This window comes from Protomyctophum bolini (genome assembly GCF_963924005.1).
Source record: "Protomyctophum bolini genome assembly, chromosome: 7".
In the NCBI taxonomy this organism is placed as follows: domain Eukaryota; kingdom Metazoa; phylum Chordata; class Actinopteri; order Myctophiformes; family Myctophidae; genus Protomyctophum; species Protomyctophum bolini.
This window is the reverse complement of record NC_137868.1, coordinates 36,749,351-36,768,446: the sequence shown is the minus strand read 5'-3', so window position 1 is coordinate 36,768,446 and position 19,096 is coordinate 36,749,351. Positions and strand designations below refer to the sequence as shown.

Sequence of the window (19,096 nt, the reverse complement as noted above, 5' to 3'; positions counted from 1 at the left end):
TATTGTGGCACAATAATGAAACCTACTTGTTTTGAATGAGGAAGTGTCGCGTGGGGTCATCAGGGCTGGAGGAGTGAGTGGCGTAGCAGTCGTCCAGAACGACCACCAACCTTGGATCTGTTTCCTCTACAGATACTCCTACATACAGGGCAGAGCCCACTGGCAGGGTGACTGGGCCTGCTGGGTAAGGCTCTGTGTAGTTGGAGTTTTGGAACAAGGACATGGAGGCACTGGCTGGGGAACCCACACCTGAAATTGCACCTTCAAGCCTGTCAAGGAAACAGCATTTAAAGGATCAAACTGTATCTCTGGTTTGGTCATGTGTCCGGTTGTCACTGTTAGCAGACACATTTTGCAGTTTGTCTTGACATATGAAACATTGGCCACACATGTTTATGTTCTTAATGTTGAATGTATATTCATTACTATGTCATTTGCATTATTGAAAATAGTTTACTTACTCAAGGTTTGGTCGGATAGCCACATCTAGGCTGGTCTCTGTCTCCAGAGGATAGACACAGGAGAATGGAACCCTCTCAGGAAGTGAGGTGTTATTTGCATGATAGATAAACAAACTGTTGGAGTAGATGGCATGGGTGTTGTTGGTCTGAAAGACAGAGGTTAACTGAAGTGAATAGTCAGTCCAGTGAATCATCTAGCTGGATACAAAGTATCAGTAGGCTATGCACCTCATAATTAAACAGAACGACAAGATTATTTTATGGTAAACTCCTTTAACAACCTTTGTCCAACCACAAAAATAAGTTTGGATTCCAACTCCAAAGTCATAGTGTACTGTGGCCAACATCATCACTGTGGCAGACAGCACAAAAGAAAAACTGACTTTACAGCTGTCAAAGACAATCATGTAAAACAGCAACATGTTATCAGACAAATCTTCACCGTCAATATGTTCCCACAGGTGTCAGCCTGACGTTCCACTTGGTACCACACTGTTCCATTATGCTCTGTGAAGGATGAGCACTGTGGGTCGGCCAGGTGGCCAGAGGATCCATTCAGACCAGAGGACTGCAGGTTATATAGATTCAGGCCAATTTGGATTTGACTCTGACCACAAATGAGGGCAGAAACTGAAGCTGGAGGGGGTTGAGTGACAGCTGGAGTGGGTTCAGGATAATTTGAGGAGAAATCTATAGGAAGGTAAAAGCAAAGAAGGAGAATTATTAAAGTGCATCTTTATCAAACAAGCACTCATGCGTTCAATGTCACCAAACAAACTTTGTAATATAATATTATAGATTCATATTTTGTAAAAACAAATAATAATAATACACCACTTTTACCTGCGCAATAGGCAAATGCGCAGCCATTTGGCGCTACAAGCTTGTAGACATAGTAGTTCCTACAGTTCTTCACATGGATGGGATGTGACGCAAATAGGCAACAGTCGTTTGAATAGTGACCACAGACGCTGCGTCGTACAACTCCCTCGGACACTGCTGGATGAGGCTGTGTTATCCATAGAGGAGCATGTGTTCCACACATGTTTTTTTCTACACATGTCTCTGACATCTGGGCACTGCTTCTCCCCAGGAACAGTCGATACCACCCTTGCCAGTTGACACCACCGTTGTCACAGCGCACGGTACCATCACTATAATCTGTTGCTCTCCAGGCATCATTCAGTACTGTGTGGTGATCACAGGGATCGGCACAGCGAGAGTTGATACAGTCCTGACCTAATGGACAAACCACGTTGCCACAGGAAAAATGAACACCGGATCTGTCCTTGGAGAGATGCACGAGGCACTCAAAGGAGCCAGGTGTGTTCACACAGAGAGAGCCATGGGTGCAGGGTGCCTCAGGGAGGGAGCACTCATCAATATCCACACAGCCTTTCTCTGGTGACCATCTGTAACCTTGGTGACAACAGGAGGAATCACTGCAGAGCTTTACATCGTAACAGGTGAGGCCGTCACCCACAAAGCCATCTTTACACACACAGGACACTGATTGGCTGAAGTTGTCGCCTCTCTCCGTTTTGACAGGTGACTCCAGACATTTAGCCTCATCATGGCATGATTCACAGCTGAGGAAAGTTGGTCCTGTGTCTGTGAAAGCAATTAGTCATTCATTATGGCTATACATTTTGAAAGTTGTGAACATTATGGACATTTAGTTTTCGCTTGATATTGTTTCATAGAGAGGCAGTACAATCGCGATCTATATACCAAATGAAAGATCGAACGTTACTTCTTACACAGCACTTTGAATTTTTAAAACGTGTGTTTTTGGTGCATATGGTTCTTTGCGGTTGAGAAAAAAAGGAAAGAAAAAGAAACGGCACGGGGGTGGGGGGGATACTGGACACACAAAACAACCCTCTGTAATAAAAATGTATTCCAAGGCTGAATGCGTTGCTCTTCCATAAGGCTCATTCCAGGGCATAATGGATTATGGATAATGGGTCTCTTAAAGGCAATGGCACCTGGCACACTGATTGGTTTAACTTGCGTAACGCCCAAACCACACCTATGCATAATGTAATGGTTAGCGGAGGTGTTTTAAGGATTTAGGCGGTGGCAAATTAAGGAAAAAGTGCCCCTGACGCAAGATAGGTCTCTCTGCTGATTATAGGAAAATTACAATCACAGAGATTTGTGGAGAATTAAGACAGAACGAGACCTCTGAGCTGTGAATGTTCTGCGTCGAGGCAGCTCCAAATCAGGAGCGCATTCTTTTATCAAACGGATTCGCATTACGGGTGGTTTGAACTTAAGACCCACTTTCCGTTGTCCTAAACCTGTGTGCATAAGATAACAAATATAGGGAAACAACCTATACAGACACACCTCCACCAGCAAATAAAGGTGTCAGCAAATGTATAGTGGGTTGTGTGGCTGCAATATAACTTTTACGCACAGTGGAAGCTCCTAAATGTGTAATTCACGGAAAGTGTTTAATGGTTGTGGGTAAAGAATGGGATACGATAGAGCCCATACCAACTAGAGGACATTAGAGTCAGTTTACCTGCACTGTTTCCACTAACATTCTGTATGAACAGAACCACCAGAACAGCTGACACTCTCATCATGGTCCACATCCTGGAGATCTGACACAAACCTGTTGAAAATACACACACAATATTCTTAGACAGACTACAACATTGTTAAGAAAAGTGACATCGCTGACTCAATGCAAATGACTGCATGGCATGCGGTTCATTGCAGAGGTAGAACATTGTACTTAATAATATATTGTAGAAAAAGCTCTAGTTCATTACAACATATGTTACCACACCTGAAAATCACCACTTCATGGGAACTCGTGCTCGGGCTTCTCTCCTAGCTTGGGGAGGTCATGTTAAAGTATTTATATGCCTTTGTTGTCATAGAGTATAACACGTGACTGTCTGTGATTATTTTTTATGATTTCATGCATCAATCATATCTTATCTTTATGTCATCATAATTCTTGCATCCAGGGGCTTTGGTTGATCAAAGACAGTCGGTACTTAGAGGATGCCTTGGTGTACACAGCCAGGGGACCTGAGAGAGGGAGGTGTGGATTAATGAGCTATCAAAGGTTAATACTATGTGTGTTTAATCCATAACATCTTTAAGAAGTGTCCGACTGGTATTAAACTTTGTGATCTTTGGGAATGATTAAACATTGTTGGAGACATCTGTTCCTTTGATAAAAGGGGTTCCAGACATGACATGACATGACATGACAGATATATAGTTTGTTTTGAGATTATACAAACAAACTACCGGTAATTGTATAATCATTACAGGGTTGTATGTGGTCACACCCAGTCTTATGATGCCCCTACGCTATTGTGAAATGAGCAAATGAGCAAAACGAAATCATGAATAATGGCTGACCCTTGTTGAGCACTTATATGATGTCTGCAACATAAATCAATGAAATGAATCAACCTAAGCTACTGTTTGGTTACAAAATAATAAACCTTCATGTGTAGAGCCTGTTCATACAATACAACTACATCTGCAGACAGTGGTGCTCTAGTGGTGCTCTAGTCTACCGGTATATACTCTTCCATTGAGAGTGGGGAGTTACATGTTCTATCCTGCTGTCAGATTGAACAGGGTTAAGTTATTTAAGTGTGCATGATTGCCTCTGTCAGGAGAGACATAAAACGTATGTAGCTTTAAGTTTGTTTATTCCAAACCTGTAAGACATGTTTATTTCAACAGTTTTAACTGTTACATAATTGCCTTGTTTACTCTTAGGCATTTGCTGGGTAACCTGTGTTTATGGCATTGATCTCCATCTATCTCTGCTTTGTGCTTAACCTTCAGGGAAATTAGCAATTGTCATAGGCTTTCATAACAAAATGAATGAACGGAGAAAAAATGGTCGATTGAACAATTTGAAGAAACTGTCCTTAACTTGAAACCTGGAAACAATGTCACTCCTATGAAGTCAAAGGTAATGTAATGTCATTGAGAGATCTGACGCTTCTAATCTTGATTTATTGTTTTATTGAGAAGATTGGTTTCACTTTGTGTGATGTGATATCATTGTTCTTTGTTACTTTGTTACGTAATTTGTGCATGGGGATTTACAAATCCCATTTACTGTAAATGTGTCAAATGATTAACCTGTGATCGAGTGAAAGGCTGTGCTGGAATGGAGTCCTTTGCAAATGATCATTAGCAGAAACCAGTCCACTGTAATGCAGTACAAATCAAATACAAAAATACTTTTTTCAAACAGAACCTGTGTCTGTGAACATGTGACGATGTGAGAGAGTGGTGATAAACTGTCCAAAACAGGAACAGATGAAAAGCTCTGACTGAAAACTCTCACAGGCCCCTATTACACATTTTACATTTTAAATATGCAAATGAGGCATTATGTAGGAAAATATGCAAAATAATAGAAAATATGAAAAAGCTACTACTGTGGAAGGGTTATCATGTATTAATTTACTCGTATTGATCCTATAAACAATTTAATTTAGGTCTAGATTTCCCCCCAATTTTGGAGCTCTGGCTCATGGACTAAGAACCAAAAAGAACTGAACCGGTGGAAAGGGGGTCTCTGTGTGTGCATCCGTGCTGGTTTGAGAACCACTGTGGCCGAGTATGTTAATACAATATAACTAGTATATCCTTATTATGTTACAGAAATACTTTCAAATTAGCAAATTATTAGCACACACACACACACACACACACACACACACACGCACGCACGCACACACACACACACACACACACACACACACGCATGCACGCACGCACGCACGCACACACACACACACACACACACACACACACACACACACACACACACACACACACACACACACACAGTCATCATCAAGGTCAAGGTAAACGTTAATCATTCATATGTGACGAATGGAGAGACATACTGTAGACCAAGACATTTTTGTGTGGGAGGAGTTTGCACACCCATGCATTTTTATTTTTTCCATTTCCATTGTTTTGTTTGTTATATTTGTCAGGCATAATGATCCTGCATTGATTTGAACAGTTCTTTCGTCAACACAAATCATAGAAATAAATGTATAAAAACACAGTCTGTACATTTCATAACTGTCTCTAGTGTTAATATATAGTAAAATATATGAACGTGACCTCTGCGCAACATTACCAGAAGTCAGTGTGTAACAGAGTGGTCCTCTGTTACTTATTTTGCACAGCATATTTGCACTTGGCACAGTTGTATTTTGCAGTCATGATTTTATTGTTGAATACTGTTTCCTGTCTAGCTGAGATGGCCAGTAGATGTGCTGTTGTGATTGCTTATTTATGTTCTAGTGTCAAGGATAACTTGTATAGTTCATGTAGTTCACAGAAACTTGTAACATTTGTATGGTTTAAGGTTATTTATTTATATGTATTGTATGCTTATTTATTTATGGTATGTTCTCATTTGAAGACACCCCTGTAAATGGGTTAGTCCACTCCATTCTCATTATCTCCAGCTTGGTATAAAAGGCTGCCATTTTGCAGGTGAACTAAAATCTGTGCTGGGAGTAGAATTTCCTGTATTGATGCCAGTTGGTAGTGCTCATTTGGTCAATAAACATACCATTGGTTAACCTTTATCAATGCCTCTGTACAGTTTCTCCAGCCACTAACACGGTCATTCCTACACAGTGCTAATAAGACAGGAGAACAACAACCATATGCGACAATAACAGTGTTGTCTAATGTAGCTATGAACAAAAACACATAAGCCATAAGGTGTTCCTCACAGTAAGTGGAAAGCCAGTAGAAGCTGATGCTGATGCCGAACATGAACAAGTGTTTCCTTTACAAGTCTCCCTGACGGAGCTCATCTTCTGCGTACGGGTTTCTGTTATGTCTGTTCATGATTCTCTTCTTCAGGAAGCCTGTGAAGTTATAGAGCGCCACCAGAGGGATGGAGACCACGGGGATCGAAGATAGGAGCACGCAGATGGAGAACACCCAACCAGTATAGGGCTTCACTTCGGACAGAGGGAAGTCCACCTGCAGGAGGCATGGACTGGTTTATACACTAAGGGCTGTATTTTGCGTGTCTTAAGTACCAGGCTGACTAGGCGTGATCAATGCTCTTTGGCCACTCAGAATAGCCAAATGGCATTGATCACGCCTCCAGGTCTTTAGTTTACTCAAGTTAGGGAATAAGACCTGGTACTTAAGACACGCAAAATACAGCCCTTGGAGTCACATGGGCTTATGGATTTGTGAAAGCATGCCAGAATGGTTAAAGTTAGAAGAATAGAATAGAATAGAATAGACTTTATTTTCCACTTGCTCTAATGCATCTTAGAGCTCAGCATTCTCAAAAAGACAAAAGATGATGTAGTTATCTACACCGGTTAAACAAATCCTTATCTAAAAGATCTAATTTCAAGCATATTCAAGGATTTGGAGCATCTGTATAGGCTATAATCTCTGCCTCTGTGCATGCACCCTTTGAGCCAGTTTTACAATGGAAGGTAAATGATTCTAATCTTACATATTCTGGGTTCCAGGCATCATACGTGGGTTGTTTCTCAGCCATCACTGCAACATATGCGAAAAACACCAGCAGCAGCATCAGAGGACTGACGAACCTCCATGTCACCTGCCAGTACAGGCCGGGTCTGCGGCCTGTCATCCACTCACAGTCATCATTGAACCTAAAGGTGCAGAATACACTCTGGATAAGCATGCACTCATTTAAAAGACACCCTGAAATTGGTGTCCTGATATGAAAATGTAGATCTGAAAAGCTAAAGAGGAGATGGGGGAGACCATGGCCCCCATTGTCGAAGTAAATGGTGCATTTATATAGAACCTTTATCCAAGGCGCTTTACATAGATTGTGCATTACATTCACCCATTCACACACACATTCATACACCGATGGCGGCGGAAACCATGCAAGGCACATCAGGAGCAATTAGGGGTTCAGTGTCTTGCTCAAGGACTCTTCGACACTGACTCTGGGGGAGCCCGGGTTCGAACTGGCAACGTTGCCGGTACCATCCAGCCACTCTACCCCTGAGCCACCGCCGACGCGCACAGGCCAAAGTGTCCTTGAGCAAGACTCTGAACCCCTAATTGCTCCCGATGTGCAGGTTGGTGCCTTCTTGCATGGTTTCCTCCGGCATCGGTGTGTGAATGTGTGTGTGAATGGGTGAATCTAATGCACAATCTCTGTAAAGCCAGTGGTAACCAGTGGTAAATGGTGCATTTATAGCGCGCCTTTATCCAAGGCGCTACTGTATATAAATGCACCATTTACCACTGGTACTGAACAAACACTCTATAGAGCGTCGCAGTCCCGAAAAATGCATTGAGATGAATTTCCTGGGCCTGGCGTCGTCATGAAAGGGGGCGGGACTGCGACGCTCTATAGCCACATGTTTACACCATCAGAATTATGTCATTTAGCACACATTTTAACAAATATTAACAATAACACCAGAATAATGAATATTAAATAGCCTTTAAAGTGTGACCTATCGATCCCATAGATGTATACGACAGCAGTCATCTCAAAGAAGGCTATGATGAGCAGAGGCACGGAGCCCACGTAGTTGTTAAAGATGCCCAGCCAGTAGTTCCCTGAACCCATGGTGAAGATCAGGGCCACCAGGAACGACGTGAGGCACATCAGGCCTGCCAGAAGACATCATAGGGGAAAAAGATCAACCAGGTGCTCACTGGTCAGTGGAGGTACAAAGGTTAAAAAGGTACGGTTGGTGCCTCAAGGATCAGAAGGACTACAGAATACGAAAGAAGAGGGGTGATCCACAGACTACAAACAGATGAAAAAAGGGGGAGGAGAGGACGGATGTAAAATGTACTACTTTAGTACTTTATAAAAATGTTTTTTTTAAAGTTAAATAGCCGACATGTTTCGACTCCTAAGAGTCTTCATCAGGGCATGTATGACATCATATACATACTTACTGATGTCATGCATTTGACTCTTTCGTTGCCGTCGGGCAGAAACCTATTTTTTTTTGGTGAATTTACACCCGGCCTAATTGATCACACTACAGCGTCACGCAAAAGTATCAAAAACAGCAGATCCACAAGCTCAAAACATGACGTAAAGCGACATGTTTTAAGCTTTTCGATCTGCTGATTTTATTTTTGAATTTGAATCCTTTTTGGATTTCCACCCGACAGAGACAATTTATTGCCTTTATTAGATCTTGTACAGTACGTGAAACTATGAATATGAATTAAGAATGCCAACAATTCAGCCAGTTGTATAATATTGCAATATACTTCCCATATATGCCCCAGGCCTACCAACAAGTTGCCTCAGTATTTTAGTTTCAGCCTCAAATAAATACACATTCTGTCTCCAGGAAACATCAGAATAGACCATATCATGCTGTATACTTTGTCTCACTTTGAAACCTCTTGCATGTTGTCCACCATAACCACTTGAACCCTATCCCGGGGCAAACATTCTGCTAAAATAACAGATCTACAAGCTTGTCGTGTATATGTAGATCATCTATTTTTGCGGAAGAGCTTTAGTGTAGCTGTAGAGAGATAAATAAACAATGGGCCCTATAGAGCTCCCTGCATGGGGTTAATGGGGTTATAGGGATATTAATTAAACTGTAATTCATATGCTTAAAGGATACAGTGATTCCACGGGAGCTGTTTTATTACCGTAATCTGATGATAATATATCCATCTTCTGTGATTTAACTTAATTCAAATGTATTTATATTTTTTTGTAATAATTCTCCCTACTATAGAGTGTGCTGAACATATAAGATAGAGAGGGGCCTTCCTCCAATTATGATCGAGCGGAGGCGGGCCTTGGTGTGCGTGCTGTTGGCCTGTAGAGCGTGTGCATGCGCACATCTTGTTACCGGACCAGGTTTTTTTTCTCCAAATCACCCAAACAACTGAATGCTACTTTAACATTTGGGAGTTCACATTGCCATACAAAATGGCATTTGTGACAAGACACGTTACGGTGTAGATGTGGTTGGAGGATGTTTACCAGTGAAGATCTCTTTGGGCATCCAGCTGGGCACCAGATGCAGGTCTAGAAGAGGAGTGAGGACTCCCTCCATGTTCCCAAACATGGAGGACAGACCCAGGCTGAAGAGCATGACGAAGAACAACACGGACCACACCTGAGAGCCTGGCATGTGGATCACTGCCTCCGTGAACACGATGAAGGCCAGGCCAGTCCCAGATGCACTCTGCACGTACAGCAGGACCACAAACACTACTTCAACACACCTCATTAACATTAAGACCAGTGGTTATGATGATGATGATGAAAAAGGCCGGTGCCTGTTGGGTACAATATACGCTTGGATAACCACAGCGGTTATGCATTACCTGTTGTCCGAGTACCAGCTGTACCCATCTGTCTGTGTCCAAGGCCTATATACTATACTGTACCATAATGGAGATCTCTGTATCTGTCTGTCTGTCTGTCTTTTTATTTTAAACTTTTCACAGGACATCACAAAGCTACTCCACCTGGTCCAAGAAGGTCTGGAGGTCACAGGTCTTGAGGTTGAGGCTCTCAACCTTACAGGGGTCACTCTCATTCAGGTGGGTGAGCCAGTCGTTATAGTTATCCAGAGTGATGTTTTCATCGCCAATGTTGAAGTTGTTGGTCAGTGACAATATATTGCTGTGAATTTGATCAAATTTAACAGTAAACACGTGCAAAGCTATAAACCTGACAAAAAATAACAACAATCATGAGCAGAATAAGATGTCCATACTCATTCCGGCAGGCATCGAAGTTTGAATTTGCTTTGAATCCCAGAATGGCGAAGATGGGAATCGAAGCATAAATAGAAGTGAAGCTGTTCACCAATCCAACTATCAGGGCGTCACCCTCACAGTTATTCCTGAAGACCGGATCAAATGCGGACAGGTTAATCATTGTTGTTGTTGTGGTGTAATGTCATTACTTGGGTGAACACATTAATGATGACGTCTTACTCAAGTGCCCGGATGTTTATTATTGAGACAATTGGTAGCTACTTGTAACACGTTGATTGTTGCCCTGCAAAGTATTGTTCAGTAAACTATATTTACCCAAGCTCTCGTAGTTTTCCTTGCCTCTAAATAAGAACACAACAGTTGTTTTTAACCACCTTCAACTTCCCTATTTTGAGCATGTCATTATGTCTGTTAAAAAATGTACAGTCTACAACGAAATATATAGGTCTTAAGTGGTTGAAACATCTCTGCATACCTTTCTTGAGAGGTGCTAGCCCCTCCTACATCCAGCTTTTAGTTACAGTCAACAAACTTTGTCTTAAACAAACTTAATTCCCATCGACAATGAATGGAGAATTTTACATCATAGTGTCAAATAGCCATAGTGTCTATTTTAGGTCATGATGATGTACGATAATAAGAGCGTCCCTCAATTCACACGGGTGTGATTCTTTTCCCATAATGATAAGTAGTGTGTGTGTGTGTGTGTGTGTGTGTGTGTGTGTGTGTGTGTGTGTGTGTGTGTGTGTGTGTGTGTGTGTGTGTGTGTGACTCCACTCTGTATACTGTAAACCATCATGATTCTGAACAACACCTAGAATCCATCGCACACATAACAAATGGATGTAGTGCATACAAAAACTTATATATTGCTCGCCACGACCGGATTGTTGACCTAGTGTCTGATGCAGTTCGAAAGTATGTGCCATCTAGTGCAGCAATGTATAAACATTCAAGAGTGTTACCACCAGATTGGTTTAGCTGTGCATGCGATGTCTTTGCTAACATCCCGAATACACCTGATGTTGTCTTTGTTGACACCAGTCACAAGGAGGTCCTGATTCTGGAGGTGGGCTGTGTCTTTGATTTGTACATGGACCAGGCATTCCAAGATAAATATTCTAAGTATCAACCATTACTTGGAAGCATAACAAACTTGGGGTATCGCTGTAGATTTGCCATACTGATATTCGGAAGCCTGGGCCATGTGCATAAACTGACCATGAGTGTCCTAAGAATAGCTGGCATGACAAAAAGCAAAGCCAAACAACTTGCCAAATACTGTTCTGTTTCGTCTGTTATAGGCAGTTTGTCTGTGTGGAGAAGGAGGTGCCATGTGTATCCTTAAGTGAACATGAACTGTCAACCCCGTTATATTTGTTTCGGTTAATTGTAATTTTTGGATTCAAATAAAGAAATCGAAATGTGTGTGTGTGTGGCTGACATGAACTTACTTCTGAGGGTTGTAGCTGGAAAACGCAATGAGGCCCCCGAACGCTAAGGACAAGGAGAAGAAGATCTGGGTAGCAGCATCCAACCACACCTCTGGATTCTTCAGGGTTTCCCACTGTAATGAACACGTTGTTGTTTTGGTTGAGAAGCATATTTCAGTCACACAGAAATGTGCACTTTCATCAAACATGCTTGAATTAGAATTTACAATTTAGACATTTAGCAGATAATCTTACCCAGAGCGAGATTAGAATAAGAAGAGTAAGCATGAACTCGACAAGTAAATAAGGTAAACAAGGTAAATAATCACATAAGTGCAGTGCACAGATCACTCCAAGAAACCAGGATACCAGGTCAAACAATGAGCATACAGTACATCTGATTACACAACATTGCATTTAGCATTTGTGGTCAAGAAAAATAAATAGAAATCTAAGTAACAAAAACACAATAACAAGGGACCAAGATACAGTATAGGGCTATAGGCCTATTGTAGAAAAGAGTCATCCTAGCTATCAACAGCAACCCTCCCCCTGGCCTACCCATGGATTGGATCCACCCACTTCCTGCTGTCACTCCCTCTCAATCAGCAATCTCACCTGCTCCCACTCACACCTCAATCAATGGCCAGCTATATATACTGCCTGAGTGCCTGTCCATGCAGTCAGTGTTTGTCAGCAGCAGCAGCAACAAACAACTCCACCACCACCACCACCACCTGAGAGCCCTCTGTCCTGGAGCCTCAGGCCTTTGTTATGCGTCATTGAAATAAAAAACATAACTGACAAGCCTCACCACCTCCTTGCTCGACTGTAATGTGTATCTGTGCAAAGGAAAATTAAGGCTTAAACGGAACTCTCCTTGTCTTATATTCTGACCAATATACCATGGTGATGTGAATAGCCTACGAGCCAGTCTCAACCTAAACCTACCCTACACCTATTATCCAATAATTCTCATGAATTAGGAACCAACTCACATCCGGTGTGAAGAGATACACAAGCCCATCGGATGCCCCAGGCAGTGTCAATGCTCTGATCAAGAAGATGGTTAACACCAGATAGGGAAAGGTGGCCGTCACGTAGGTTGCCTGCATGGTGGGGAATGTCAGAGTCTGCATGAGGGACTTTTTCTTAAACATTAACAGATAAAACAATATGATGTTTATGCATTCATAACAGATAAAACAATGTAATGTGTGTGTGTGTGTGTGTGTGTGTGTGTGTGTGTGTGTGTGTGTGTGTGCGTGCGTGTGTGCGCTGTGTTGCAACCGTTTACGAAGTAAAGATCTTAATTTTAGAGCATATTGAAGGGTCAGATCAGGTTGATGTGGCCATATATAGACCATGTATGGGCATGCCAGATTAGTGCAATGCATCATGGGAATTGTAGGAACACCGAATGAATGATCAAAATGGAATGTCAACTTAAAGGGGGTGTCAGTGATTTCAGTCAAAAACCCTTAGGTTTCGTTTTTGCCTTGGGACACAAGCTTTCATCCAATCAGGATAGAGAACAAAAACGAAACCTAAGGTTTTTTGACCCCCAGGGGTTAACTGGGGACAGGGAGGAACTCCTTATATGGTCAGCACACTCTATAGTAGAGAGGATTATCACAACAAAACAAAAAAATAAGTGATATTTGAATTAAGTGAAATCACGGACTCTACCTTTAAGTTGTATCAACAGTGTGTTTCCAGTGTAGAAGTAAAAGTAGGCCTACTGATGAAATACTCCATGGAGTAAAAACTCCAAGTAAAAAAATAAATAAAGTCAAAATTGTATACTTAAGGACAGCTACTGTGCTTCAGTTACATTACACCACTGTCTGTTACACAGTTACAGTACCTTTCCGATGGTCTCGATGCCACGGATGAAGCAGATGTAGACCAGACACCAGGCGCTGGCCAGGCACAGCACCAGCCACCACTGTAAGGAGCCGCTGGTCTCCACGTCGGGCGTTATGTTCAGCGTCACGCGGTACCAGAAGTAGTTCACCGCCGTGCTCTTCTCACACTCGCTCACATATGCTGTGTGACGTGTCCAACACAAGTGTTCACAACTCAATGGAAAGCATATAGCATTGCATGGCAGCTATGTTGTGTGCCATGCACAGATGCACCATGCCCATATTTTATTTTATTTATGAGATTTATTCATATCAGACCTGTTACTGAACAAACACTCTTACTGTAGAGTAGCGCAATGATTAGTATGGAATGGGAATGTAAAGCTATTTAAAGGCTCGCAATGCTCCAAGTATTTATTCACAATCACAGCAGGCAGGACATACAACGTTTCGACCGGTATTGGTCTTTTTCAAGTAACAGTTTGGCTCAGCACCAAGATCGGAGGATGTGCGCTGTTCTATTTTATTCTGAATATAAAGCTATTTAACACCATCTTTAAATGTTGATTTGCTTTGAAGACTCTACAGTAGGAGTAGTTTACTGTATGTGTATATGTACTGTGCCAGTATACCGATATGGTTGTATTATTTGCAGTACCATGGCAGTATGGTTTTGTAAGTTTACAGTAAGAGGAGCCTACCAGTTTGGTTTAAGTTTACTGGACAGTCTCTCCAGGGAAGTGGGTCTTGAAATGAGTGGAAGAAGTACCAGATGACCCAGGCCAGGATGGTGTTGTAGAACAGCCCTACCAGGAAGGACACCATCATGGACGCCACACCTGTGTGTGTGTGTGTGTGTGTGTGTGTGTGTGTGTGTGTGTGTGTGTGTGTGTGTGTGTGTGTGTGAGAGAGAGGGAGTGTTATTCATCTTCACAACGTAATATATGTCAAATAACATCATAACATTCATAGATGGCCCCTTTCTGGCACGCCGCCTTGAAAATCCGAGAGGGTAAAAAATGGAACCAAAAGGTTCCATTTCTCTCTCCGTTACATTAACAGTTGACTAAAATCACCATTATGATCTTTTGTCGACTTTATACTTTATATGATATGTGAAATACATGAAGCATATGTCACAAAAAACACCAGGGTCTAATATTGTATTAACATATACTCTACCATACAGATGTAGCCTACTATTGTACTAACATACAATTTACAATTTAGGCATTTTTAATTCAGAGTGACTTACAATAGCAAGAACACAAACATACATCATACATATGCATTGCTTATACACTATGACTATACGCTATGTCTACATAAAATGCGAGTGCTACGGCAGGTGCTACGGACTTAGATGGCGTCTGAAGAGTTGGGTTTTCAGACTACGGCGGAATATTGGGAGTGAGTGTGCCGTTCCGATTGCAATGGGAAGTGCATTCCGCATAGTTTTGGAGCCAGAAGGGAGAAGAGTTTGGGACGTGGGGAGCGTTGTCCCGGCGTTTTTAGTGAAGGTACTTCCAGCTTCCCTGCGTTGGAACATACTTAACATACGCTACCATACAGATGTAGTGTGTAACTGTCCCAGCAATGGGTATTTTGTAGTTTCTATTTCTATTTTTCTATTTCTAGTTTCTATTCTATTTTATTGCTTACCTTTCTGAAAATGTATATGTGAACTTTATAGGTATGTTATTTGGGTACATATGGTAAATGCATGGTGATATAGTGCCATCTACTGTGCTCTGTTTTGTGGTCTATCTGGTTCCTGGGCAGGTTGAATTAGGCTCACCTGCTCTAATCACCTCGTTCTAATCACCTCATTTAAAGCACCTGTGGGTCTTGGGCATGTCAGATCAGAACAAACAGAACAGAGCTGCAGAGAGGAGCTCTCTCATGTCAGAGTCTGACATGACATGACATAACAAAGATAAGATAAGAGAAAATAATATAATATGAAAGAACTTAACTGAACTCCTGAATAATCGGTGCAGAAGGCGCATACGGTACGTTCCCAATTGGTTTGTTTGTCTGTAAAAGTTATATTGCCATTGTTTGTGTTTATTGTTTGTGTACATTTTATTGTTTGTTTAGCTGACAAGGACGTTCATATTTCATTGTTTCATTGTATTTAAAAGTATATTATGTGATTTTTCTTATTTCTGCCACGGATAAAGAGGGTTTAGGAGCAGTTATATAGTGTATTAACATACTCGACTACCATACAGATGTACTAGTGTATTAACATACTCTACCATACAGATGTACTAGTTATATTGTATTAACACACTCTACCATACAGATTTACCAGTCATATTGTATTAACATACTCTAGTAACTCTACCATCAGATGTACTTCATATTGTCATAACATATACTCTACCATACACATAGTACATACACATGTACTAGCAGTGGCGTGCACAGACACTTTGAGGGGCAGGTGCTCAAGTGAAACAAAAGGGCACCTTATCTGGCGCATGGAACCATGCACCAGTACCAGTACTTCACAGATGGAGGGGTCCAATTGCCAACATAAAAAAAATCGGTTATTTCCGATTATAAAGTCATTATTTTCGGGTCAAAAACAGGTCTGCACAGCAGAAACAGCCTAACCTACATTTTTGATGAGCCTGCTCTCTGGTCATTTTAACTTTTTTCAATATTGGCATATTGCCTATGGTACATATCATAATAACATCAACACATCAATTTAACTTTAATGTCAATTTGAAGCATTCCCTGCTGAGAGAGAGAGAGAGAGACGCATCTCTCTATTGCATGTTAAAGAGAGAGAGAGAGAGACGCGTCTCTATCGCGCATTAAAGAGAGAGAGAGAGAGAGACGCATCTCTCTATTGCATGTTAAAGAGAGAGAGAGAGAGACGCGTCTCTATCGCGCATTAAAGAGAGAGAGAGAGAGAGGGGGGGGGGGGTCGCGTTAGCATCAAGCTATAAGCGTACGTTCGTGGCGGCGGTGGGAATGGGATCATAATATGCATTGGACTCAACAACTTACTCTGACTATTCTTTGTGCTGGATTGGAGCAGTTGAAGGAAATAAGGAAGAATATATCCATTTGAAACGCGGGCTCCGCCATGACACTCACACTAGTCACACAGTAAACAAACTTGCGCGTCACCACGTGTAGTACACGCACACACACACACGCCAGATTTCGAGAGAGAAACCAGCAACCAGGTATGGAAAAACAAGCCCAAGCGACGTTACAGACAACACAAGCCCAGAATGACGAAGTCGCTTACAAAAAGCAAATTTGCCTGCCCTCAGTGATATACTTCTCCAGTACAGCAGTGCAGAACCGAGAGAGTGACGCATTATTTTGGATGTAAACTGCAGACATACAACATCATAACAAATGTATAAATAAATATATTATAAGCTTTTAATCCAGAATTGATCGATGTCACCTTGGGCCACATACTATACACGTACAAATAATACAAAACAAGGAAAGAAAAGTGTATCAAATGGACTTGACAAAAGGGCATGTTGGTCCAGAGAGGGCCACCAAGGGGTGCTCAAGCACCCCTTAGCGTCTACGTGTGCACGCCCCTGTGTACTAGTTATATAATACTCTACGATACACATATAGTACTATAGTTTGTATAATACTCTATCATACAGATTGGTGTAATAATTTCCAGTTCATTTAAAAGTCCCAGATTGCAGCTTTAATCAACATTTCAATGAGTTTCATTCATCAACAGTCATTCATCGCTGGCCACCTATACACCTATGGAGACATGGAGTTCCCACCTACACCTAGATATGAAGACATGGAGTTCCCACCTACACCTCCTAGATATGGAGACATGGAGTTCCCACCTACACCTCCTAGATATGAAGACATGAAGTTCCCACCTACACCTCCTAGATATGGAGACATGGAGCTCCACACTCCAATGCTTCCCATGCGGAGTCTCTGTCCGATGGCCAGCTCCATATGCAGCAGTGGAAGGCCTTCTAAAACCAACGCAATCACGTAGGGGATCAGGAAGGCTCCTTCAGGTAAAAATTAAATGACAATAGATTAGTAATAGTAGTAATAATTTAAATATCAATATATACAGTATATATAAATATTATATATATCCTATACATGTGGGGGGGGGGGGGGGGGTATTTATTTTGTCACTTCTATTGAAGGTCATTGAATTCATGTCCACTGGCCAATTTTAATCAACATTTTGAACTTTATCACACGCTCTCCTATCAAGTTCTGAGTCAACATCCAAACATTAAAAGCCATGTCAATGTACTGTAGGCCTATACAATGCAATGTACTCACTACGTTACTTACTTACTCCCTCTCATTTACAAAACTTTGTTGTATATGCTGCGAGTGCGACTGCATTTTGTCTCATTTCCAGTTATGTTGGTGTAATGAGTTGAGCTCATAAAGTGTCAGTCATGCAATATCACACCAAACAACTCCGCCAGTGTGCTGTGTTGACATTCAGTACAACACGGTACACAAGCTCTGTGGGAGATTTTCTCATCTCTAGTATTGGACATTTCCAGATAAGGAACCCATATGATGTGGCTTTCAGTGAAAAACAAACAAACAGACATATTTTTGCAAAGCATGCAGGATTGCAGGTCACTGTAAAATCTACAATGGACTGGGTTTTAACTACATGAACTCTAGTAAAAAAGAGATTTGGTGGAGGGGAAAAAAGGAGGTGCGTGTCCCCTTGTCCACAGTGACTTTGACCGTAACAAAGCAATGCAGAGGCCTGTTGTATATTTTGATATTTCTACTATAGCTATGGCATGAATGCATGCATAAGAATATGTTTTTAAATAAAACGACAACAATCAATACCCCCCCCCACACACACACACACACACACACACACACACACACACACACACACACACACACACACACACACACACACACACACACACACACACACACACACACACACAAATAAAAAACATATATAATCGTATAGTGTATACCTATACATGTAAGCTATTTCTGTTAATTCATGATTAATGAAGTTTAACATCAACATGCAGTAGGCCTACATATCCTAATGTTTAGGTGTGTTATTTAAAAGGCATACAGTACATACTAAGACAAAATCTGAATTTGCTGTCAAACTTTTTTTTATTTTTTATCATTGAAAGTTTAAGGAGAGGAATGTTCAAATGAAAAGGCGTTTAGAGACGGTGACATAGTCTTACCTCCACCGTAGATTTGACACAAATAGGGGAATCTCCAAACGTTGCCAAGTCCCACTGCAAACCCTATACAAGTAAGCAGGTACTGAACCTTATTGTCCCATTTTGGTCGTTCTGTAGTCTGTTTAGATCCATGAACCTCAGTCTCAGTCTCATCACCAATGACTTCCATCGCCTTTCTTTTGGCAGCGATATTTACAAAATGAGTGTACTACTGTAGGAGGTATATTATTTGAATGGAATACAGATACACTGTTTGGCCCACACTGTTCCGTCTCCCCTTTGAAGAAAAGGACTTGGTTGGTTTGATAACTGTGTGTCAGGAGACATTAGGCGTCTTACACGTCTCGTTGGCTGTATAGGAG

The 19,096-nt window shown here is 41.5% G+C and overlaps 1 protein-coding gene across 1 annotated transcript; it reads right to left on the bottom strand.

The window, feature by feature from the left end:
* Positions 1 to 5,464: 5,464 nt before the first annotated feature.
* Positions 5,465 to 16,623, bottom strand: LOC308319265 (sodium-dependent neutral amino acid transporter B(0)AT3-like). Its single transcript, XM_080769243.1, has 11 exons — positions 16,537 to 16,623; positions 14,214 to 14,351; positions 13,512 to 13,693; positions 12,643 to 12,753; positions 11,666 to 11,778; positions 10,208 to 10,336; positions 9,957 to 10,113; positions 9,466 to 9,670; positions 7,952 to 8,111; positions 6,964 to 7,126; positions 5,465 to 6,470 (listed from the first exon to the last, which is right to left on the bottom strand). The coding sequence occupies exons 2-11, from the start codon at positions 14,338 to 14,340 to the stop codon at positions 6,273 to 6,275; spliced, it is 1,545 nt and encodes a 514-aa protein (XP_080625369.1). The 5' UTR covers positions 14,341 to 14,351; positions 16,537 to 16,623; the 3' UTR covers positions 5,465 to 6,272.
* Between the last annotated feature and the right edge of the window lie 2,473 nt (positions 16,624 to 19,096).